The sequence below is a fragment of the Canis aureus genome, chromosome 11, assembly GCF_053574225.1.
Source record: "Canis aureus isolate CA01 chromosome 11, VMU_Caureus_v.1.0, whole genome shotgun sequence".
Lineage (NCBI taxonomy): Eukaryota > Metazoa > Chordata > Mammalia > Carnivora > Canidae > Canis > Canis aureus.
In genome coordinates this window covers 67,738,530-67,764,345 of record NC_135621.1, presented here as the reverse complement: position 1 = coordinate 67,764,345, position 25,816 = coordinate 67,738,530, and the positions used below count along the sequence as shown (strand labels likewise).

Here is a 25,816-nt window from a genome sequence, read left to right as displayed (position 1 = left end):
ATCCCGGGTCTCCAGGATCGCGCCCTGGGCCAAAGGCAGGCGCCAAACCGCTGCGCCACCCAGGGATCCCTATACATATATTTTTAAGTTCACCATCTTTACTCAAAATTTCTTCTAGAAATTTGAAGATCATAATTCTAAGGAGACACATTTATGGACAGAGGTGTTTAAAGTTACATGGGGTCAAAAATGTTGGTAAGAGCATAGAAGACTGGTTAAGCCACATGGATCATCCACATGGTCCGATAGCATGCAGCTTTAGTTTGTTCAAGGAATTATTACTAATGATACAGCATTGGCGGGAAACAGGATACAGAACTTTGACAGAGACAGACAATGAAAGCAGAAAGCCGTGGTGCAGTCAGAGAAATCCGGGTTCCAACCCCAGCTCTGGCACTTACCAGCTGGGGAGTCCTGAGCAAGCTGCTTCTGAACCTGGGCTTCTTCATCTCTAAAATGGGTTTAAAGCCACACAAGGAAACAACTGTTGTAGAACTACTCGTTATGGGGACGCCTCAGTGGCTCAGTGGTTGAGCATCTGCTGTTGGCTCAGGGCATGACCCCAGGGTCCTGGGATGAGTCCCACATCGGGCTCCCTGCAGGGAGCCTGCTTCTCCCTCTGCCTCTGTGTCTCTGCCTCTCTCTCTCTCTCTCTCTGTCTCTAATGAATAAATAAATAAAATCTAAAAAAAACAAACCCCAAACTTCTACCTATCACTATCCAAATTTTCCCTAAAATATATGTGTAACAAAAGGACCAAAAAGAACCTCATCACACTGTTAGCACTGGTTGTTATGGTCCATTTCTGAGCTGTGGTGTCAAAGGCATGTCTTGTTTCCTTCTTTATTCTTTTATGTATATATTGAGGTGACCAACTGTTCCAGTTTGGCCGGCACTGCCCTGGTTTTAGCTACTGAGAGCCCTACTCTGGACAGTTGGTCACTCTAGTGTACATGTTTGCCTATTGAGATGGCGTTTGTGTCATTTGGCAGGAAAGGCCAAAGATCAGGTGACAAGGGACAAGCTGATGGGGCCTGTTGGGAATCAGGCAATAGATTTTCTGGTGATAAAATGAATGTGGCTTATTTTAGAAAACCCAGGAAAAAGTACATCGGTAAAACCTTAAATGTAGCCAGTGTCATTCTAGATGCTTTCTTTAGGTGGTTACCATTGTCTGATCACCCCAGCCCGTGGAAGGAAGAAGTACCGCTGTCGCATCCCCATTCACAGAGGCCTAGAGAAATGGAGCAGCTGGCGCACGGTCCCACAGCTCGGTCCCACAGCTCTCAGCGCAGCCCGCCTGGGCTGTTCGCCACCGGCTGCATCTCTGCAGACCCTCGCCCCGCTCCGGCCACGTCTGCTGCTGCCCCCTCTTGACGTTTATGTCCTTCTCGCCCCTACCTGGCCACCCAGTTGGCCGCCCTCAGCTCACTGCTGCTCCTCATTGCAGCCCCCGTCATGCCGGGGCCGCCACTGACCTCAGCCAGAGGAAACACCTTCCCCGTCCGGAGCCTGGGCTGGGGATTTCCATAGCAGAGTCGCTGGCCTCTGGTGATAGAGCTCTTTCAGTTTTGCCACATGATCTTGTGGCATAGGGCTGGGTCCAGGTGCAGCTGTAGTTATTTCTGGAAACACTTCTCCTTTTCCTTTACTTTGCTGAGTCTGGCTCATCCGCCGTCCTCTTCTCTGAAGGTGATTTTGGCTCCTCTGCCCAGACCAGCAGACATTTCTGTAGGTGCTGGAATCTTCCACGATGGTTCTGGACTCTGTGCACATTTCCAGATGAGTCTGAACACGGGGATGAGGTGAAGTATTTTAGAATATCCATCCTCCCTTTTGCTCAAAGCCCCTGGTCCCTGCATGTTGCTGCGTTAGCAGTGGTGATCTCTGGGTGGTGGATCACAGGTGGTATGTTTCCTTTTTTTGCTTATCTGTCTTAAACACTTCTGCAACAAATTTGCTTTACTGTCCAGGTGTTAAAAATGTATTTCAGTTTTCTCTTACAATGCAGTTTTGCTTCTGTTGAATTTCCAGCTCCTTCAAAATCCATGCATGGCAAAGAGCGTCCTAACCCTCGTTCAAGTTAGAGCAGCTCCATTTCTTCACCAAAAAGAAATACCTTCAGCTATTGTCTGAACTTGTACCTTGCTGAGAACTCTGCCAGAGTTTCTGGTTGTTTTTGTCACATTAACGGAACAATGAGAGGGTAGTGGCATTCTTCACCCATGATGTGGAAGCACAGAATTGCATTTCTTTTTAGGTGTGAGGAGCAGGGGGGCCGGGCAGGGAATGTGTTTTTTTGCTTTTACATCTTAGAGATGTTATTTGACAAATAATCAGTTTAGGTCCTTCTTTATGGGACCGTGGCGGTTAAGCTAACACAGAGTTTAAATTTGGACCTCGTGTGTCAGGTTTTCAAAGAACCTGTGTGTTTCTTTATACTCTTCCTTCCAAAAAGTTCAAAAGTATGAGTCACTCTCCCTCCCCTTAACACACTTTTTTTGGTAGGGAAGAGGGAGGTAATGTAGCAAGATGATTCTTTCTAAATTGTTAGAAGTAGAATATCTTCAAAATTTTTAGTAGTCAGAGGAAAGACCATGTTTCCTAAGGCAAGATACTCCTTTAAAAAAAAAAAGAAAAGGACACCTGGGTGGCTCAGTGATGGAGCCATCTGTCTTTGGCTCAGGGTGTGATCCTGGAGTTCTGGGATCGAGTCCCACATCGGGCTTCCTGCATGGAGCTTGCTTCTCCCTCTGCCTGTGTCTCTGCCTCTCTCTCCCTCTCTCTCTCTCTCTCACGAATGAATAAATAAAATCTTAAAAAAAAAAAAGGACTAATAATACATCTTTTTATTGCTGACCCCAAAGGGGTGATGAGGCCTCTGCAGGGGCGAAAACAGGGGAGAATTGCCAGGGGGATCCCTGATGCTGGGGCAAAACAAAGGACTTCTCATCCTCAAAGGGAAAGGATGGAGGCCTGAGAAGCTACATGGAAGGGAACTGGCTGAGCCAGTCAAGATTTCCAGAGCCCCTTGTGCCCACAGCTCCCTCCGCAGGCCCACCATCTCTGGGGAATTGTTAGAAATGCAGAATTGCCCTCTCCCTCCCCCAGATGATTCACCAGCACTGCCTGGGGGTACTGGCGGCCTGTGGGGCCACCCAGTAGAGCCGTTCACCTCTAAACCAAGGACAGTGGGGGGAAGGTGGGCTAGGAGCTGGACTGAGAGAGACAGTTTAACTTGTGTTACAGTCTGAATATATAATATTATAATGTAACATATAAAATTATACTGGACCAGGTGCTCAGGGTTTGGGTTTTTTTTTAAAAATATTTTATTTATTCATGAGAGACACACAGAGAGAGAGGCAGAGACACAGGCAGAGGGAGAAGCAGGCTCCATGCAGGGAGCCCGATGTGGGACTCAATCCCGGGACTCCAGGATCAGGCCCTGGGCCGAAGGCAGTGCTAAACTGCTGAGCCACACAGGGATCCCAGGGTTTGGGTATCAGGAAAGGACAAGAACACAAGAGGAGTGAGTGTGTGTGCGTCTGTGTGTGTGCTTGCATGCGTTTGGGAACAAATGGTCTCCCTTTCCTCCGCCCCCTTGTCTTACTGGTCAGTAGTCTTTGGATGGGACCAAGGGACTAAGTGCCCCAGCGGTAACACACCCTAAGCACATGGTAAGCACCCCAGTGAGGAGACTGGTCACCTTCATTCAAGCAAACAATAGAGTTCTTCATGAAGGTCCTCACCCTGTGGGCTCCAGAAGTCACTGAAAAGGGAGCTGCAAGCCTCTGGGCCTGGACTGATTTCACCATGGCCCAGGATAGAGGAGGAACAGAGACGTCAGCCGGGAGGCAGGCGTGGGCTGGGCTGGGCAGCCTGCTCACATGGTGCCCTGGATGGGCGCCACCTGACCCCTCCTCGTTTATCAGGTGTTGATAAGTCCCTGCCCTGCCCCCGATGGGGGACGTGTGATCCTTCCGTGGAGGCCGTGGATTCACTCAGGTTAGACTTCTCCCCCTAAACAAGTATGAAAATAAGGCACCGAAGACCTCGTGAGTGAGTCCCTGGCCTGGTTCTTTTTGGCTGTGCCAGGCACTAACCCGGCATTGTGCTTAAGACGCGAGCCTCACTGCGAACTCCCTGGTTTTTCAGTATTTATAAGTTCCCTTTTTACGTAAATGTGTATGTGTAGTTTGCATTTTTAGTTAACAGTCTAAGCTGGACTGTTAACTAAAAATTAACAAGATCTAAGCTATTAGATCTATGCTGGAAACAAATACGCATTCTCGGTTGCATAGGGTTAATTATTTTAAATATTTCTGATTTTGGTTAACCAGATGCTGTAGTATGTTCGCTCTGGAATTCACATGCACAGAATTACTACCTAACCTTGCAACATAGGTCCTTATTTACTTCAAAAATAGTTTTGAAACATTTACCTGGTATGTTTTGAAACTTTGGTATTTTTCACTTACTGGTATCAGAATTGAATATATATATATATAATATATATATATATTATATATATATATAAACTGTTCCCTGTTTGGTAAACTGAGACTTGGGTGTGCTTACCGTGATTTTGTACAAAAAAATCGATAAGGGTTACAAGTTATTAGATGGGAAAACTAGAAGCCTCTGGAGGGAGTTCATATTCCATTTTCTATGGTCGTAGCTGGAGAACGGTGACTGTATTCCTGAAAGAGAAAAGCACAACCAAGAGCTGTGAAGACAGCCCAACCGGGAGATTGTTCTGGTAGCCATTTGGAATTTCTGTCTCCAGGATTCTGTGACGAGTGAGGGGACCAGCATCGATTGAGTACCTACCACTTAACCCATTCTGCATGAGGTTTTTAGCAAAAAGGCCACAAAATCATCCTCTCACAGGGGAGGAGCCCCTCAGTCCCCACGTTGGGGTTTTTAGATATTTAGGGTATTTGCTGAGTACCTCATAACCCAGGTGTTTTCCTGTAACATTGAAGCCAGCTTCAACTTAAAAAACAAAAGCAAAATGTAGCTCTAAAAGAACTATATGTGGGAAATGTTTGCTGAGTGAAATGTGGTTGGGAAAGTGGGTCTCTACATGAAGGTTGGAAAGGATGGTCTAATGCCCAGGACTCTGTTTTTTTTTGGGGGGGGGGGTGTAAGATTTTTATTTATTTATCTATGCATGCATGCAAGAGAGAGCACCCTAGTAGTGGAGAAATGTAGAGAGAGAGTGAGAAGCGGACTCCCCACCAAGCAGGAAGCTGGATACAGGGCTCGATCCCAGGACCCCGAGACCATGACCTGAACTGAAGGTGGACGCTTAACCAACGGAGCCACCCAGGCGCCCGAATGCCTGGGACTTCTGAGACACAAAGTGCCCTAAATGTACAGGATGATGGCTGGAGGTCCAAAACCTGCAAGGTCCTCCCTTAGACACCTTGAGCATGTTAACTTGGTTTTTCTTCTTCTGAAGAGAAGAACCATCCTGGAAGGATGGAGATCATCGATTTTTGACAGATCTGTGATTACATTCAGACCTTACCAGGTTGGCGGCACCGGTCTGGGTCTGGGATGACCTTACATTTTGAAGGGGGAGGTGCACCCTAAGTGCAGAATGCAGTAAACAAGAAAAGCGCAGAGTGTTGTGGACCCCCGCCAGCAGAGACGTGAGGGAGAACCAGTGGTCCAGCCCTACTCAGTGGCTCAGTAAAGCGTGGTGGCTCTTGCTTTTTGTGGTCAGTGTTACTGAATGGCTGTGGGGTGGGGGGGTGGAGAGGAATGTTCCTTGACTCAGTTTGGAGGAGATCGTCTAATATCAGAGAACTCACAAAGTTAACGCCTGTGCCTTTTCTGATTCAGTATCACCACCCCCCCTTGGCCTTGCTGTCTCCCATGAGCATGATCAGTTGCCAATTGCTGGAAAAATCAACTTTGCCTGAATGTTTAGGAAGCTATCTGGGATTTTCAATGTTTTTCTTCCTCTTAAAGAATAATAGAGCAGGCTCACATTTCAGGGGTGGTGGTGGTCATGGTTCATCTCTTCTGCTCCCTACCTCATTCTGCTTCCTTGCTCCAAAGAACTACTGGGCCCAATCATTCTCTCTGAAGAGGTCATCATTTCAAGGGCAGTGAGATGGCATTTACAGTTTCTAGGTGAGGGAAATCCGAGGCTCTTGCCTTTGTCCTACTTCCCCGACGGCAGTTGGTGGGGAATTAACCATCGATCACCCTCTTCCTCTCAGCTCTGTCCACCCCGCGTCAGATGGCATAAGACGAGAGAAGGCAGTGCTGGCTCCCCTGTTTACCATCCTTCCTTCAATGCCCCCCACGATGCTGGCAGCGGCCAAGGAGGTGGCGAGATTTCTGCCGCTGCGCCAGCTGGGCCACCTGTGGAACCACTGCCAAAGTCAACATGTGCAGCCTTTGTGTCTGGCCAGTAGGTTTCATAATGGTGGTTAATGGAAGTTCCTGTTCAGACACCCTCGAGCTCGTTCTGTAATTCCGTCCCTAGAGGGCCCGGGCATCTTCTCTTATGTAAAAGCCAGATCTTCAGGGAACTCTCAAGATTTCTCCTCTAACTGATGACTTGGCACGGTCCTAGGAGGCTCCGTAAGTGGCCATTAGAAGGAGAGAGCGACATTCCTGGTGGCCGTTCTGTAGAAATCTGTAGTATTCCTCACGTGTACCAAGTTTTGTTCCGGGAAGGTGGGAAGAGGAGGCGCAGAAGTGACCGGCCGTGAACTCGGAGCCCTGGTGATGTTGGTGTGGCTGCCTGTGAAGGGGAGACGGGCGCGGGAGGAGCCGCACTACAGGTGGCGCGGGGAGCCCAGCGGAAGGGCCGGTGGATGGGCCGCTTAGGACGGAGCCTCGGGGCTGAGGATGAGGTGCTGCGTCACCACACCGGACACCTGAAACGAAAATCACACTGAATGTGAGCTAACTAGATTTAATAAAAGCAAACAAACAAGAAAAAAGAGGATGGAAGCCAATTTCCTTGTTGGGAGGCCTTTGAAAAAGGAGGGGCGAATGCCCATGAGGGTGAAGAGAGGAGAGAAGGAAAGGTTCTTTTCGGGACGGGTCGTGTCCTCTGCCTTTGGGGTCCCCCGAGGGGCCTGTCCGAGCTGTGCAGCCTCGGGGCCCCTCCGCGCTGCTCTGGCCGCCTGAAGTCCTTAGGGTTTCCGTGTTCCCTTCTGCCGCGGCCCCGGGAGCCCCATAGTCGGCCGCGCACACGGGCTGGAAGGCTTGGCTGTGCTCTAGAAGCGGGGGGCCGTGCCGGGAGGGCCCCGAGGCCCGTGGCAGCGGGGCAGATGCTTTGCAGGAGCGGGGCGAGGCCCCTTCCGAAGAGACCCGGAAATCTCAGGCGGGACGGCTTGTGGAGACCTGCCCCGCAGCTGCTCAGCTGCAGCGCATGACCCGCGGATCAAGGTTTGTGTCAGTATCGAGAGCTTCACTAGAACAAATATTCATCCAAAAATAAACTTCCCGTTCTTCCTGTTTTTATAACTGGCCTATTTCCTCCGAGTTTGAGGCTGGTCTCCAGTTCCGTGGGTTATTAATCTTCAGAGGATCAGGACCTCTATAGAAGTATTTCCTGTACATGTTTATCTACCCAGCCCTAAATTATTTTCTCCAAATGATAAGAGAACTTTTCCATGCTGGTGTGTCAGACGCTTCCTCCGAGAGGTTTCAATTAGGCAGCCCGGCGAGCGAGGCCAAGCCCGAGACGTCCGTCCCAGCACCCGGGAGAGGCCGGCGGCGGCCAGGGACCTGCGGGGTGTCCGAAGGCGCCCCCAGCTCACCGCGCCACGCGGCAGCCCCACACCCCACACCCCCCACCCCCGCGGCCAGAGCCCTAGGAGCTGAGGTGCTGGCTGCAGAGGCGCCTACTGCATACCCTCGGGGGAAGTAGAGCTCCATGAGTGGTTCTTCTGCCCCTTCTTTGAAGAATTTAAAATACCCCTCATTGGGCCATCATTTGTTCGAGAAACATCTTCCAACTTTGCCCCCTCGACAGACAAGGGGACACGAGCATATCCTTGGTGCTCGTGACTGTGCACAAAGAAGAGGAGCCGTGTGGAAGCTCGGGCCGTGCTCAGACCCGGTGGCCCAGCGGAGGAGCTCGGGGAGGCGGGCGCGGCCTTGTCCCGCACGGGCCCAGGACGCCACCTGCCTCTGGGACACGGGCTCCCAGCTTCCTGTGCTTACGATGCGGGGCCAGCGTGCTGCTGAGTCGTTCTGAAATGAAAGCCTTCTCCTGCGACTCTTGCCGAGAGGCCGTGGGGACCTGGCTGCAGGGGTGGCGGCTTGTGCCGCAGCAGAACTTGGAGGGAAGCCAGCCGCCTCTTGCTCAGGCCTTCCCGGGTGGGGGTTTTTGTTTTGCACAGGGCGCCCCCCTCCCCCTGGGCGGTCCAGGTGGCTGGGTTGGGAATTTCTGTGCCAGCCCACGGCCCACCGCTTTCCACCTGCACGGTGCAGCGTGGTGGCCACCAGCCACCTGGGCCGTGGTGCGCTCTCAGTGATGCATGGGTGACCTGAGACGTGCCCGGAGTGTAAAATAACACAGTGCACTTTGAAGACTTACTACGAAGAAGAATGTCAAATAATTTCTCATCAGTTGGATGACTCGTGGCAAGGGAAATATTTTAGATACATTGGACCACGTCCACTGTATTATTCTAATGAGTTTTGCCTGTTTATTACTTTTTTTAATGTGACTATTAGAAAAATTTTAATTGCACAGGGGGCTCACGTTACATTTCTTGGGGACGGTGCTGCTGGTCTGTGTGGTGAGATCAGCCGCCAGTTGTGGCTTTGAAGGTGGTACGTTCCCAGGGGCTGGGAGGGGAGGGGTGCCCCCTCTCCCTGGTGGCCTGGCTGAGGGGAGACCCAGCCCTAACTGGACTCTCTAGGACAGTTAGTAGAACAGCCTCCTTCTAAGCAAAGAGTCAATAACTTCATAATCAGCAGCAGGAATTTTTAAAAATCCTTTTAGAAATACCCCCTCCTGGCTTAATTTTTTTTTCTTAGCCTGCTTTGCAGACTAGCCTCCTTCCTGGAAGCTTCCTCCACCACCACCATGCACCCCCTCCCCCCCCTTCAGAACTCCCCGTGTCAGCATGGGGCCTGCAGGGATGCTGTTGTCCATAGGATCTTCCTGTTTTGTTTTATGTTCTTGTTTAGATTGTTCATCTATTCCTGGGTCAGGCTCCAGTAGCTGCCACCCCAGCAACTACCCAGTTAGGCAACAGAAGCCACTATTTCAGACCTGTGCATCTTTGGAGTGGAGTGGTGGGGGTGAAGCTTAGCAAAGTCCTGCTCTGACAAAGACAGTAGTACAGAACCACAGCCAACCTCCTCATGTCCGGGGGTGCCATTTCAGGTTGGGGGGGGGGTGAGAATCCCACTGGTACTTGAAAGCCCGAAATAATTCCCTGTCGCAGGGAGGAGTGTCATATTGACTTCAGAAGGCCAGGAACCTGTTGGGTTATATACTTAGCATTTTGCCAGAGCCTCTTACAGGGTGAAATTTCTCGGCTGGTGCACCTGTGCCCGGGAGGGGATTTCTGTCTTCAGTCGTCCCAGCAGCTCCACACCAAGGAGCTCCATTTTTTTGGTGCATTTTGTCCATACTCTGTCCGTTGAATAGTGAACTTCTGGTATAATCAACATGAGAACCAGCTTTTCTCCAGTGCTTTTTCTGTGTGACATGCGTTATTACACGTAAGTTAATTGGCATCACAGACTCCAGTATACCCCAAAGTAGGAGCCATTGTTTCCCCCTTTTGCAGATGGAGAAACTGAGTTTAGAAAGATAAGTTCCCTGAGATCTCATGGCTAGAAATCAGTGGGGCAGGGAGTACAGTTTGGGTTGTGGAACTCCAGAGCTGAGGACTTACCCGTAGGGTGTCACTCAGCGCTGCCCAGACCAGCCCATGAACGCGTTGTTCCGTTCTGCACGCGCGTTTGTTTATGGACACGTCTGCTGGTGCAGGCTGGGACACGACACCAGGGAGGCTTTGATTCTGGGTTGTTGAAAAGCTGAGCTGAGAGTTGAGGAGTACTGTGAGTGTCTCAGAGCTTTGCTAGGAGGACACCCTCTCACATGGCTTTTAAAATGCCATATGCTGCAGCGTCTTCTCCCCAGGGGGCTTTTTGGCTCCAGTGGAAGGTCCCAGTCTATCTCGAAAGATGTTCCATTGGCCTCCAAGGTGCCTTGCAGTTTATGTTGGTGCAGAAAGGGCAACTCCACGGCTTGCTGGCTAATTTGGGGAGGTTTGGAAATAAGGGAAGGGGTTAAAAGCTGTGTGCTCTGGAGTCGGGCTGCTGTCTTCATTCATTCTCCCTCTGGATGGCTTCATGGGTTGGGCTCTTTGCTTCTGGGCAGCGGTCTCAGTTGCAAAATGGGGATACTCGGTACCCATCTCAGATAACTGCTGTGCAAATTAAAGAGGACACACAAAGGCATTGTTACTTGGCACATCAGGTAAATGTCAGTTAACATTTCATTACGATGTTCATCAATGCCATTTAATGCTGCATGATGCATTAGAGTCCTACACAAAATGTACTAGGAAGTATGATCGTGTGGCCCCAGTTTTTTTGTTCTAAGGCAAACACATTAGAATTTATACCTTTGTATCTGAATGTGTAGCTTTGTACTTGAGTGTTGTATCTTTCAAAGCTATGACCTCACCTCAGGAAGCAACATGCATATCTTGATCTCTCAACCATTGGCTTTGAAACATTTTCAAAAGCCTTTCCTTTTTGGAATTCTCAGATGGAAAGAAGTTGATTATATTAAGTATTTAAATTGTAAGGGTGGGGGCGCCTGGGTGGCTCAGTTGGCTAAGCATCGGCCTTTGGCTTAGGTCAGCATCCCAGTGCCCTGGGATAGAGCCCCACATGGGGGTTGCTGCCCAGCGGGGAGCCTACTCCTCTCTGTCTCTGCCCCTCGCTCCCTATTCGTGTGTGCGCTCGCTCGCTTGCTTGCTCTCAAATAAATAAATCTCTTAAAAAAAAAAGAAACAATTAAATTGTGAAAGTACATTCTAAGTTTGGAAATGGCCTTAAGTTCTTTAGAGCTAAGTTTAGTTAATAAGTCGAAAATAAGCTTTGGTGGTAGATCTGCGAAAAGTTAAAAAATGGCGTTTTAACTAGAAAGTCAGGGTGAGTGGGCAGTATTGACTCAGATCTGTAAGGTTGTATTTTTGGAGTACGTATTCATCTTTAGACTTAGTGTCTTCAGTGACACTTGCAGCTGGGTTGGCATTTGGGGTTCATGTAGCTGGTAATGGGGCTGGGAGCAGAAGGTTCCCTGCTTCCCAGGAGTAGAGGCCAAAACCTGGCTCTGCATGTTGTTAACTTGCCTTCCACGTCTGTTTACCCTTTGTGATACACAGAATTCAAAGCTGGGTGTGCGAGAAGCCTCCCTCTTCCTTCTGTATTGCCATGGACTGCTGAGCACCTAGAAAGCACCATTGGGCTGGCCCTCACTAGGGGTGGAGGAAAATGCACATCCCCATTGAAAACGGTGGAAGAAAGTTCGACTTCTGTATCTTCAGGCTCAGGATGACTAATAGGTTTGTCCGGAAGGGCTGGGTCCCGAAGCAACCTTTGGATTATTTCCTACAGGTGGAAATTAGAGGTTGCCGTGTTCAGTGTATCCTAAAGGTTATCTTGACTGTGGAAAGAGCATCGAGCTTTAGAATTTGGCTGGTCAAATTCCGGTGCTGCTCTCTGTTGCTGGGTTGCCTCTAGGGTCATAACTTGAATTGCATAGGCCTCGTTTCCCTCCTCTGTAAAGTTGGATCGCAGTTCCACTTCAGGGGTGTTGTGAGAAAGGGTCAGAAGAGGTACATCTAGGGGATCCCCAGATGGCGCAGCGGTTTAGCGCCTGCCTTTGGCCCAGGGCGTGATCCTGGAGACCCGGGATTGAGTCCCACGTCGGGCTCCCGGTGCATGGAGCCTGCTTCTCCCTCTGCCTGTCTCTGCCTCTCTCTCTCTCTCTCTCTCTCTCTCTCTCTCTGTGACTATCATAAATAAATAAAAATTAAAAAAAAAAAGAAGAGGTACATCTATGGAGAGCCCCCAACAGGTGCAGACCCTCCACCTCTCCCAGGGTCCTGAGAATGACCCCTCACTGCCATGCAGAAGCCCACAGTCCTACATCAGAATACACCGCCTGCTGCAGGGAAATTTCCCCAGTCCTTTGTGAGGTGCAGCTTGCACTCCTGAAAGGAGAATAGCCAGTTCCTGTCTGCTTTGAATCAGGCCAGCCATGTAGTACTCAGAAGCTATATAACAAATTAAGCTGCCTAAGGCCCTTCTGCCTCTTAAAACAAAAGCTTTTCTGTAGCTAACCTAGGCTAGCCTCGGCAAGGTGCACACTGGCTGCTCAGGTGAGTGAAAGGAAACGCTCAATGGAATGTTCAGTATGAACATTGATTTTGATCACAGGTCATTTCTTGGTTGGATTTAAAGGAGGCCAACTTTCAGGTTTTAAGCTGTTGGCCAAGTCCCTAGTTTTTACTGTAGTCCTGGTGTCATCCTTAATTGCACTGGTCATTCAGGGAAGGCTGGCCGGGGTCCCTGACTTGAGGACCCTGGCAAGATGGAGAACTAGGCCAGCGGGGTCACAGGCAGCCTCCAGCAGGGACCCCTCACACTTAACCTCTGACTTTCCTTGAACCACCCTGTTAGGTTCCCAGAGCTCTGATTTCTCAATTTTTGCTGCCCATTAAAATTACCTGGGGGAAACCCTGAAAAATCTGGAAATCTAAGCTGTGCCTCAAACAAATTAGACGCCAGTGTTTTTGTTTGTTTTTTAAAGGCCAAACTCCCAGATGATGCCAGTGTGCAGCCACGTTTGAGAAGCAGTGCTTTAGGTGACGAGATGAAAAGTCTTCTGGTCCCGTTCCTCCTGAGTTGACTTGTCCTGTCTATCCTCCACAGATTATTTGGGGTGAGGGTGTCCCCTCTAGGGGTTGAACCTGCCCGTTCCAGTCAGTAGTGAGGCCTCAGTGGCATACAGCTATTATAACAACCTGTTTTCTTAGGAAACGTTTTATACATTCACAAAGATGAAAAGAATGGTGTAAGGGATCCCATGCACTCATCACCCAGCAATCATTCGTGTTTCCTTTGCCCCACCACACGCGCTTTTTGGGGAAGTTGGGGGAAGGAGTGGCCTGGCATATTTTAAAGCAAATCCTAGAGGTCATTTCATCTATAACTACTTCAGTGTGTATCTCTAAGAGATTAAGGACTTTTAAAAAATAACCACAATACTATTATCACACCTAAGAAAATTAACAGTAAGTCTTTAATCTCATGTAATAGCAAATCCGGGCTCAGTTTTCTTCCAGTTTGTCACAAAAATGCACTTACACATTTGCTTTGTTCCAATTAGGGTCCACACAAGTATAATTCATTTTTAATAGTGTGACGTCACCCTGGGGTAATTAAACCATCATTGTGTGCACACAGGTGAGGATGCACATGCAGGTCTGACAAAAGGCGTAAATGGCATTCGGCGCATCCGATGTTTACAGGATGGTCTCTCTTTGCTCCTTACCTTCCTTAGTTAGCCCTTCTGGTGAGACCTTGACCTGTGCTGGAGGTTTGTTGAGGCCCCAGTCACAGCCACCGCTGTGCTGCTCTGCCTCTGCCTGAAGGCATAGTGTCTTTGGTGAACTTAGAATAGAACCTGAGGCTGCTTGCAGAAAGACGGTATGAGTCAGCTCTGTGGACAGTTTCAGATTTCCTGCTCCTTTGCTGAAGGCAGTGGCTGGGAAGGGCTGGGACTGCCTCTTGGACTCCTGTCTGGGCGCTGCTGAGGGGTCCTGCCCTGCTGCTTCTCCCTGAGCATTCACCTGGGACGTGTGCTCTGATGCAGGGACCAGCCAACTCAGCCCTGCTTCCTTAGGGTGCAGCTGGTTCTGTGAGGCTTCACCTCCAGCTAGACCTCTGGGTTTAGGTCCAGGTGATGATGTGGCGGTGGGGGGCGGGCGGGGGGCGGGGGCAGAAAGACTGACACAGTCACCAGTCACCACATTGACACAGTGTGGCTCTTAAGAGCTGGGGTGCTGCTGGAATTTCTTTTTCCTTTTTTTTTTTTTTTTAATTTATTTATTCAGAGAGAGAGAGAGAGAGAGAGAGGCAGAGACACAGGCAGAGGGAGAAGCGGGCTCCATGCAGGGAGCCCGACCCAGGACTCGATCCCGGGTCTCCAGGATCAGACTCCGGCCGCAGGCGGCACTAAACCGCTGTGCCACCGAGGGTGCCCTGCTGCTGGAATTTCTTAAAGGGACCGATGACTGGAGAGCCCCTGGGATGAATGGCACTAAACCGCTGAGCCACCCGGGCTGCCCCGGATACACAAAAAAACTTTTAAAAGATGTTTACTACTGGTGTGTTGGATGGAAGAAGGACCAGAGCAAATAGGATGTGGTGGGAAGATACCGTTTTTTTTTTTTTTTTTAAGGATTTTATTTATTGGAGAGAGAGAGAGAACAAGAATGGGGGAGGCAGAGGGAGAGGGAGAAGCAACTCCCTCACCAAGCAGGGAGCCAGACATGGGGCTTGATCCCAGGACCCCAAGATGACCTGAGCTAAAGACTGACACTTAACCAACTGAGCTCCCCAGGCACCCCAAGGGAGTATTCCTTTTTATATTTTGATTTATGAATCATAAATGTGTTACTTATGCAGAACAATCACATATCCTGCAGATAAATTGATGGCTTATCATGCCTTGGCTAATCTTAGAGAAGCTTCTGACCACTCCTTACCTGTACTTAAAACAGAGTCTGGTATGTTCTGAAATGATCAGTGAAGCTTTGACCAGCCCATGGAATATGTACCATATTTTTCTGTGATGCCTTGCTCAAAAGCAGATTTATAAATATTTGCTTCTTTTCTGAAGCCCATGGGCTTTTCTCCTTCCTCACCCTGAAATATAAACTGAGCTGACATCTGAATTTTAATCAGAGAGGACAGGGAACGCAAGCCACCTACGTCCTCCAGCACAGTTGGTTGCCCTCTTAGGAGGAGGAGGCATGGTGGGAGAAGCTGCGGGCCAGGGTGAAGGGATTGGGATGGCTTCCCTTCCCATCTCCCGTCTCTCTGTGCAGTCTTGTTTCGACCTTGGCATCCTGTGTGCCATATTGTCTGTGCATTTGTCTTTATTTCCAGCTTCTACTGAGTGGTAGCAAAATCCCGTGGAGCTGAACTGGTCCTACCCTGGTAGCTAGGAATGTTCTAACGTTAAGACTTGCTCTTCATGTTTGGCACATTCTTAGTATTAGGGACAGTTTCTCTAGGGCCTACAGGAAACAAATGAAATGTGTGCAACAGTTTTTTCCCTCTTGAGTGGAGAAAGAAGGACGGAAAGAATCTGGAGGAGACTTGAAGCAAAGAACACGGTTGGAGTGAATTTTGTTTAAAAGTGTTTTAAAAGGGCAACCCTGGGGGATCCCTGGGTGGCTCAGCGGTTTGGTGCCTGCCTTTGGCCCGGGGCGCAATCCTGGAGTCCCGGGATCGCGTCCCACGTCAGGCTCCTGGCATGGAGCCTGCTTCTCCCTCTGTCTGTGTCTCTGCCTCTCTCTCTCTCTCATAAATAAATAAATAAATCTTAAAAAAAAAGGGGGGGGCAACCCTGGTGGCTTAGCGGTTTAGTGCCGCTTGCAGCCCAGGGTGTGATCCTGGAGACCTGGGATCGAGTCCCACGTCAGGCTCCCTGAATGGAGCCTGCTTCTCCCTCTGCCTGTGTCTCTGCCCCTCTCTCTCTCTCTCTCTCTCTCTCTGTCTCTGTGTGTGTGTCTCTATGAATAAATAAATAAAATCTTTTAAAAAAAATAAAAAAATAAAAGTATTTTAAAAGATGAAATTCAGGGATACTCAGGACCTATTCTGGGCTCTGCCACAAGTATACCTTTTATGTTTTATTCCAGTTTGTGCATTTGGGCCTTACTCTTTGGTTTTGCATCTGTAAACTACATAGGACCCACATTCATTGATCATTCTCCTCACTATTCTGTTTTAGCCATCTGGTACTAATTTTAATAAAACTGGTAGGCATCTAAGTGAATGGAGTGAGTAAGCCCTCCTTGCTCCCTTTTTGTCCTTGAATAAGTACTACAATGAGAACTGTTCTAGGAGTGAGCACTGACCAGGTTGAAGTTTGACCCAGGACTTGTTATCTCACTTACAGGTGTTTTTCTCTTTTGAGTAGAGCTGTACCCATGAAAATGGCATGTGGTCATAATTACCCTTGGCAGCTCTGGAGGAGGCCAGCATACAGCCTTTTATTTGCCTCTTCTCCAGTCTTAGGAGGGATCACTGTATTCGTGATGGAGCACCAAGTGAGGTAGTTGGCCAGCATTTGCAGTCCATGTTAAAAGATGAGTGTGTGCTGCATCTCTAATTACCAGGGTCCTCTCAGTGGTAGCAACAGATCAGGAGGGGCACATGGACAGTTGGTCCCCAAATCTTGACCAACTCCAGAGTGCATGTGTTCATTGAGAGAAAGAGCCTCTCTTCTCCTTTTATTTATTTATTTACTTTTAAATTTTATTTATTTATTCATGAGAGAGAGGCAGAGACACAGGCAGAGGGAGAAGCAGGCTCGATGCAGGGAGCCCGATGTGGGACTCGACCCCAGGTCTCCAGGATCAGGCCCTGGGCTGAAGGCGGCGCTAAACCGCCGAACCATGCGGGCTGCCCCTCTCTTCTCCTTTTAAACGTACTCAGACTCTGGCTTCTGTTCTCATGTTGAATATGGGAAAATTAACTATGCATATACGAGCTTCCCCTATGAGGCTTACCTAGCACAGAGACAGCAATGATCTTCTCTTGGGGAGATACTTTGGATTCTCCTCTTTCCTTTCCTTTCTCAGTAAGTTTTTTTATGACCACCTTTGGGGATTCCTGAGAGGGGAAGATCCTTTAAAAGGTGGTGCCAAAGTGAGTGATCTGTAAGCCTTACCTGATCACTTGCACTCTGCTGACCAGCAAGCCCTAACTCAGATTCGTTGGCCCATTTTAAAAATTTCTGATGGAACTAAATGTTGATGGCGAAGTCAGAAACAATTTTCAGAGAAACAATTTTCAGAGTAATCTGTTGCTTTGGCTGCCCTTCTGGTGATTTATTTAACCTGGTACCTGAGAACTGTAGTGCCGGTAAATATTCTGGACACCGACCATCATCTACTACTTCTCTTGGTCTGGAATCGCCTCTGATTGCCTTTCAGAACCAAAAGTTATCAGGGGGACAGAATTGAGGGATGGTTTTGGGTTTTGCTAGGTAGGTAATGTAGACTCAGAGTCCAAAGTTGTGAGCCCAGTTTCCGGCTCCTACAACTAAATTTGAACAAAAACCTTGGCTGCTGGCCTTAGTTTACTCATATGTCAAGTGTCATTGGTCTAGAACTAGAAATCTCTTGAAGTTTGCTTTAGGATTCTAGACTGCTCTTCTAGTTTTTTAGTTAATATCTGAGGTCTCTAAGATGTGAAACCCATAAATTATTTATCCCCCCACCTCCACCCAGGGTGCTGAGTTAAGGAACTAAAAAAAAAAAAAAAAAAAAATCCTGTTAAGCCTTATACACAATATCTTTTGTTTTGATTTAAAATGAATTAAAAAAAATAAGAAACGTTTCTCAGTTATTTGTGTGATGGGGTTCAGACAGTGACAAAGAATACATTAAATTAGTAAACAGGCATGTAGATGCCTGTAATGCTCTTACATTCCACCACCTAGATGTCACTTCAGGTGAATGTTTTCCTTTGCATTTTCTAAATGTTCTACAGTGAGCTTACCACGTTTTGTAGTAAAGAAGAATACACATTACAAAAGTTTGCTACTACCTTTCTGTCTTTTTCCTCCTTCCATCTAATTTTCATCCAAGTCCCTATTTAAGCCAATAAAGGTTCATCTGTGTTGAATGAAATGAAAGAAACTCTGGTCTACCAAAGGTTTACCATTTGTTGGGCACTGAGCTACAAAAATGGGGAGGGGGGGTCTTTTCGAGAGTCTCAAATCCAATAGCAAAGGTGACATGCAAGTCACAGCAAAATGCCGTAATCAGTGGTACTGATTGCCATGAAGACAAAGAGAATGTACTAGGCTTCATTTCCTACCTCTGGTCTCCGTCTAGGATAAAAGTCCTGTGAAATCGTAAAGCTCAATGCTTGCATATGATCCAGCCAATGTTGACATTAGCTGCTGTTGTTGACGAATGTTGTTTGTAAGGAAAAGACAGTTCTAGCTTTGGGGTGAGATCCACATCCTTTTAAACGGGTGTGTTAGTTTAGGCTGGCCTCTTAGATCCAGGGTCAGAACATAGCTTTGCTGCCAGTCTCTTGGTCTTGATCGACCAGCATTGCCAGCCTTCTTTACACTCCTCTCTCTTCTCTGTTCACTTGTGTTAGTAGGCAGTTTTCTCGTGTCGCTGTTACCCATCCATGCCTTTTAGAATTCTGGAGGTTCAAAGACTGGATTAGGTTACGCCCTACGTCTTCCAGACAAGGGAATTGAAGCACCAAGAAAAGTGACTCTGCCCAAAGGCACGTAACTAGTGGGAAAGCCAGGCCCAAGCTACTGCCTCCCAACAGAATGAATTTGCAGGATTTCTAACTCCAGCAGTGTGTGTTTTTTCCATAGGTGAACAGTCAAAGAGCACTGTCGAGAGTTCTCAAGAGAGATTTCCATTTCCACAACTGAATATCTGTAGAGCCATCTGACAAAAGTGTCTTCCACTTCGGAAGTGGCTCTAGATCCAATTCTTCTGCTAGAAAGGTTTGCTCCAGCTAGGAAGCTGCCATTATCTTGGATAAGTTTTTTGTGGCCAGCATTATGGTAGGTTGAAGACTTCCTAGAACTACACAGCCTTTGAGCAGCTTCAGGTCCAATTCTGCCCTGAAGTTAGGGAAACAACAGAGTGGGGCTGGGCTGGGATGATGGCAGATTTGGGTCCGGCACACTTGGCCTGTGTAGGATCCTCATGGAGCAAGTGTATCTTGAAGAATGACCTATCCAACCATAAGCAGATTTTCAACAGACCTCACTGTTGAGTGTGGCACGTGATAAATACACTCACTGGTCACTCATTGGGCACTTCCCATGTTCCCTTTCCAGGTCTTGAGGCATCTTCTTCCCTTGAACTTAAAATCTCAGGCACAGGTGTAGGTTTGTTTCTCTCTGCAGCCCATGTCTCTGAGGCCAGGCCCTCTTGCCCTGTTTGCTCTCCAGGCTTGAAGGGTTAACATGGTCTTCTGGTGGACATCTGGCCTCCAACTTGGCCATATCTCCAAAACCCCTAATGCCCTTACCTTTTCCTTCCTGATTAAGCTCTTAGCTCCTTTCCTAATTTCCCAGAGTGAGTTTCCCATGTTTCTGATACACCTTGGATTCCCTCTTCCACTTTTGTCAGTCCTGCCCTGTCTGAAGGTATTTAGACTCTCTGGGCTAAATTGACGTCGTAATCCAGCCCCCTGTTTTTATTGCACACAGGCCAGGCACAAAATTTGTGGGTATTATCACCATATAGAATGCCCTGCACCAAGTAGGCACGGGGTGAATGTCAGTTCCCTTCACCTTTCCTTCAAGAAATCCACAAGCCTGAAAGGTCCTCACATCATAAGGTCTCTTATCTTTAAAAGGAAAAAAAAAAAAAATCTAGGGCACCTGGTTAGCTCGTTTGATTAAGCATCCGACTCAGGGTGGTGATCTCAGGGATGTGAGATTGAGACCCCCCAACCCCCAGGCCCAGTGCTCGCAGACAGTCTGCTTAAGCCTCTCTCCCCTTCCTTCAGCCCCCCGACTCCCACGCTCTCTAAAAAGAAAGAAAACATCAGCTAAACATAATAGCTCATGGGCATGTAATCAGTGCAGGTCTTCTGGCTCTGACCGAGCTGAACATCCCCAGAGTAACCACGAGTGTTAAAAAGAACCTATTTAACCCTTGTGCCAGCCAGTTACACTTTCAGGAGCGTGGCTGAAAACTGGCTTGGTCTCAAGTGAGACTTGTCACTGTAAGTATGTCTCTGAAATCCTGCTCTCAGTAAGTGACAACAGAAATCATCAGGCTCCCCGTTCCCTTTCTTGAAGAGCCCTCAGCATGCGCATTGGTATTAACTATGCAATTTCCTATTGGATCGACTATAAAGTTGTTGATATTTGCCAGTGAGGCAACAAGTGGCCACCAGAAAGGCTGTGTATCTAAGTACACCTCAGATTTAATCTCTATCCAAACAGCTGCCTAAGGCTTTTTTTTTTTCTTTTTTTTCCTATAAGAGCTAACTGAAGGGAGTTAGAATGGTTTCTTTTGTTTGAGTTTCCTCTCCCAGAGACCAGTCCCAGGACTCCCTTCACCTGCATTATCCATTAATGCAATGGGTTCATTTCTCCAAATAAACAAGCTTTCCTGCCAAAGAAAACAGGCAGCACGATTGGATGCAGGGACTGCCTTGGGACCCGCATCTAAAGCACGTTCTTCATTTTTCTGGGTTGGCCCTCGGTCTCTTTACTGGGCTCTTGTCAGCAGTGATGATGTTACGGCAGCCCTCGTTTCTGAAGGCCCCTCAAATTGTATTAGTCCCGCCTGTGGCTGTCCAGCCCTCTTGAAAGCATCCTTCATTTCTGTTTGTTCAGTTTCCTGAATGCCTCTTCCAGATCATCTTTCACCTCTTGCTTCAAGCTCTGGGGACACATGTGGTTTCGACATAATGTACAGATGTGACTTGGAGGAGGGGAGGCAGGTCTGTGGGCTCACACTCATCAGCCCGACTCTGAAATAGGGAGGTCTTCCTCTCTGAGGGGGCCCAGGCAGCCCCAGGCCCTCTAGATACCCCCACCGGCCGGGACACAGGGCACTGGGGTGCGGGTTTTGCATCACAAGGAAGGCATGAGCTCCGGCCCTCCTGGACCAGATCACCGAAAGTAACGCCTGTGTGTCTGGTTTCTTAAATTGAGACCTTAACAGAAGAAAGGACCAATGACTGAAACTACTATAGCGGAAAGACCCGATTCTTTCTTTATCTGCTAAATTCTTGTTCGCCAGTGGTTGGCAAACTTTTTCTTTTTAGTAAATAGTTTCAGCTTTGGGGACCACGGGGCACTGTCACAACTGCTCGCTCTGCCTTTGTGGCTGTAAAGCAGCCCTGGGCGATATAGGAACAGACCAGTGTGGTGGCTGGCCCTAAGTTGCCCACTCCTGCCTGTCTAAATTTATAAGACTTTCAAACATCCCCATCTTTGTTGTTTGCATAAATTCAGGCGTGCTCTGTACGTGGCCGGGCCTGCGCTAAAGTACTTGTTGTGAGTGATCCCATTTATCCCATTCAGGACAATTCTGTGAAGGTATTAATATTACGCCCATTTTACCGTTTAAATAACATAAGGGCCGGGCTGGATTGTGAACCGAGACAGTTTGACTCCAATTCCAGGCTCTTTCACCACTACACGGTACTGCCTATAGATTTCATCACTGATACCCACATTTGCCTTTAGATCTTGACATTAGCCAGTATTTGGACTTTTAGCCTCTCTGCATCCCTGCTGAAAAGCCCAAAAACATGCAAACACATCATTGCTAAAAACTCTTTTACAAATTAGTATGTGTCAAAAACTTAAAATGAGTCCATTCACGAGTTACAATAAATTGGAAGCTGAGTTCTGCTATGCTTCCCAGCTAGTTTTGCTTCCTAAATACCCGAGGATCATAGGAGAGGAGTATATAAAAGCCCAGGAGTCTGAGGCCAGAGGAGTCCAGGCTGATTTCTAGGTTCCAAGACCCAGTGCTGGGCCTGGAGCAAGCTACTGCGCCTTGGGATGACCATTCGTCTCTAACGCCAACCCTGCCGTGAGCTGTTAATCTGCTGTACGCGTAGGTGCCACTGAGGTCACACCGATCTCGTGTGCTCAGGGAGACTGGGTATTGCATGCTACAGATTGTTTGCTGACTCCTGATGGTCATTTGCGTGCAATCTACCAAATAGGAATGTTCATTAACGATGGCAGAAACCAAGTTCGGATGCCTTTTGTTGTTGTAATAAGTAAGGCGTGTTCTGAAGAAAGCTAAAAAGAGTAAAAAGATGTGTGTGTGGGGGGACAATTCCATATCCCATCACATTCAGCAATGTTTCCCAAAGTGCTTTCTTCTCGTGGGGATAGTCACGGGAGGAGGGGTTCCTGTGGTCAGATAAACTTCCGAAATGCAAGACTAAACAAACAGTATTCTCAAGGATATAGTTTGTAGTTTTCCCAAAATGTTTGTTTGGTTGTTTGGTTTTGTTTTTGGATCCTCTTCTAAAACTGTTTATGGGGAACACCCTTTGAGAAATCTTAACCCAGAGACCTTTCCTCGTGTTGACATTTTGGTAAATTTCCTTTACGGTGCATGATTTTTTTTTTAATGAGTGTGGTGGTACCAGCAACTGTGGTGGTTATTAGAGCTGGCAAAAAAAAATTTTAAACAAGGTTATGTATTTTCTTTTATGTGTGTTTAACTTTATTTTAAAGTGTTTCATCATCATAGAAAAGTTGTAGGAATAGAATGATGGACTTTTTTTTTTCTTTTCTATTTGTTACCTCCGCTAGATGGGCAAAGTTTTTGTTAAGATTTTATCTATCTGGGATGCCTGGGTGGCTCAGGGCATGATCCCTGAGTCCCGGGATCGAGTCTCCGGATCGAGTCCACATCAGCCTCCCTGCATGGAGCCTGCTTCTCCCTCTGCCTGTATCTCTACCCCTCTGTATGTCTCTCATGAATAAATAAATAAAATCTTTAAAAAAGGTTGTATCTATCTATGTATCTATATATCTATCTGTCTGAGAGTGAGCACGCACGTGTGCACCCATATAAATGGAGGGAGAGGGGCAGAGGAAGAGGGAGGGAATCTTGGGCAGACTGTGCGCTGCGCATGGAGCCCACCGCGGGGCTGGGCTGATGATCCTGTGAGCATCACAACCCGAGATCATGACCTGAGTCGAAACCAGGAGTCAGATGCTTAACTGACTGAGCCACCCAGGCGCCTCGGAAGGACTCGTTGATATCCAGTTCCCCATTTGTTAACATTTTACCATAATTGCCGTGTTCTCATTCTGTGTGTGTGTGTGTGCATATGTTTATGTGTACACATTATTATTACCATTACTTTTATATTTTTTTAAAAAGATTATTGATTCATGAGAGACAGAGGCAGAGACAGAGGGAGAAGCAGACTCCCTGTTGGGAGCCCGATGTGGGACTCGATCCCAGGACCCTGGAATCAGGACCTTAGCCAAAGACAGATCCTCAACCACCGAGCCACCCAGGGTCTCGCTTTTAAATTTTTAATTAAATTTGATTTATACATTCTTTAATGAACTATACGTTTATTTCTTCAAATTACGTATAGAAACTCAAATTAGGCTAGAGGTTTTTGAATTTCTCCCCATTTCTGCCTATTGTAAACTGTGTTCTGCAAATGTGAAAAGTTTTCATTTAGCTGCAAGGGGGCATTTTGATAAGCCTGTAGCTTGCAGCCTTTATGAGGAAAGAATATGTAGAACCAAGAAGGGCTTCATTCAGCTCAGGTCTACACATGGTCCTAAGCAGTTTGGATTCATTGGATTCATTTGTCAGTTGATGTTCTGTGGGGACCATCACAACCATTTGTTGCATGTTTTCAGTCCACTTGAGCAATGTCTTTTGAGGACTGGCCTTGACCCGACACACCCTCCTGTCCTTTGGATTCAGAACTCAAGGAAGCAGTTCAGAGGTCCTAGGCTGTCATAGGACCTCTGTGTTTTAAGTTTCCTGTGGTGACTTGTCACACTTTCAGAACATGTCAACAAGGACGATTTTTAAAACAACACCTAGTTTCAATGGTGGTTTTGTTTAACATACATTGGAGCCTCCATATCTATTTTTTTTTTTCCAGGCATGAAATCAAAGCTCTCTTCCTCCCTCAGATGGTTTAAGTAACCCAATTTGAGCATAAAGTGAGTCGAGCAAACACTGCTACCTTACAAAGAGATGTGTTGGTATAAGGGGACTATGGATGTGACTTACATAACCTCTCATGGAGTGTTTCCAAAACCATATAAGGAAGCTGGAAATAGTAACCTCTCCCTTGTAATGTCAACATTGAGCTCACGAATGAGACTGGGGCTTGTGTCCTCAAAGGAAGCATAAGGAACAACCACTAGATAGTCTTGGGAGGGGAGAGCACCAGGCATTTGTTCATTGGGTGGATACAGCTCTCACAGTGGCCTTTGGACATGTGTGTCATATCTTCAAGCTGGAAACTCCCACGCCCATGGTCAGTTGGTTGCACTCTGTGAATGGTGGCCATTCACACATATGATAGGTTCGTACCAACTAGAAAAGTGCCTTGTTTGGGTACAAATTAGACTGTAGGGACTAGGAAAGAAACCTTTAATTTTTAAAACAAGTTATTATAAAAATCTTTGGATAACTCAAGAAGAGAGAATAATATAGCCAATCCCCATATTACGTACTACAGATGTAGCAACGATGAAGATTTTACCACATTTCCTTACCACCCCCCCGCTTTAGCTAAAATATTCATAACAAATCCCAGATATCCCATCATTTCATTCCTAAAAAAAACTTTAAGAAGTAGACATTTTTATAAATACAGTGCCACTCTCCCACTTGACAGGATTAACCAGGACCAAAATTTTGATGTGTAGTTTTTACAAGAGCTCCCGCAGCTGGGTTAACTTACAACGTAAGAATCAACAGGGTCTGTGCCTATACTAATTCACTGATATCTTAAAAGAGAGGAGTCCTTGCTCTCAGCTCTGAACCAAATTATTTGGTTTGGAGATGGGGGCGGGTAAGCAATTTGAGCCTGTGGTTCTACCACTGTATTCTCAGGTATTGAGCTGTGCCATTTGCTTCCTGGGCATTTCATAGTATCATCAATGATTGATAATCATAACTTACAGGAATTTTTTTAAACAATATTTTAATTGGAAAAAGCATCTGTCAGCTGTCAGGCTTCCAGCTTCCACTTTTGAGAAGCAGGATGTTGAATGTGAGTAATGACACAACAGGCCTATAAAATGCGGACTAACCCTCGGATGACTCATCCAGTACGATGCAGTATATTTGTCAAGGAGACTGAATCATATATGGGGGAAACCACTTTTCAAGCAGCCAGCTGGTTCTCAGGTCCGCAAGAGACCATCCATTTTTATCGGAAGCTTTATAGTAGCAATAATGCTAATACCCAGCACTTGGGCTCTACAATGTAGAGGAAATGGCATCACCCGGCAGGTATGTGCTCACTGTTTACGTGAACTTTATTTTCTCCTTGTTCTCTTCTACCTAACCTTTCCGATAATTTAGCATTTTTTAAGGGAGGAAAAAAATGATTCTAATTGGAAGGAACTGAAGTGTGTGTGTATGTGTGTGCGTGTGCGTGTGCTCACATGCAAGGACAGATAGGTTACCACTGGTCTTCAGATGGACAGAGCTCTTGTCCACTCATCTCCCTCGCTGCAAACAAATTTCTCTTTAGATATTCAGGTGAACTCATCCCTTTTTTAAAGCCCTGAGTTTAAAGGACTCTACCTAAGGAACAGCTTGCAGAGGTGTGGTATACCTTTTGGGTGGGTAGCTTAAAACTTTTAATAAATTAAAAAAAAAGAAGAAGAAGAAGAAGAAAGAAAGAAAGAAAACCCAGAGGTGGTCTAATGGATCTGGTCTAGGAGTAATCATTGTGTTTATTATGTTGGATTTCTTTTCTTTTTTTTTTTTTGATTTATTTTTAATATTGTGATTTTTCTTATCCTTCAAGATACATGACTTA

The 25,816-nt window shown here is 47.1% G+C and overlaps 1 protein-coding gene across 4 annotated transcripts in view; it reads left to right on the top strand.

Moving 5' to 3' along the window:
- SPRED2 (sprouty related EVH1 domain containing 2) overlaps positions 1–25,816 on the top strand; it is a 115,258-nt gene that overhangs the window by 36,533 nt on the left and 52,909 nt on the right. Inside the window, exon 1 of one of the 4 annotated variants that reach the window (XM_077915658.1) lies at positions 25,129–25,281. The exons of the other annotated variants lie outside the window; for them this stretch is intronic. Coding sequence (XP_077771784.1) covers positions 25,265–25,281 — 17 coding nt within the window. The 5' untranslated portion in view covers positions 25,129–25,264. Of the gene's footprint in view, positions 1–25,128; positions 25,282–25,816 lie in introns of those variants that run through there. 4 annotated transcript variants of the gene reach the window in all.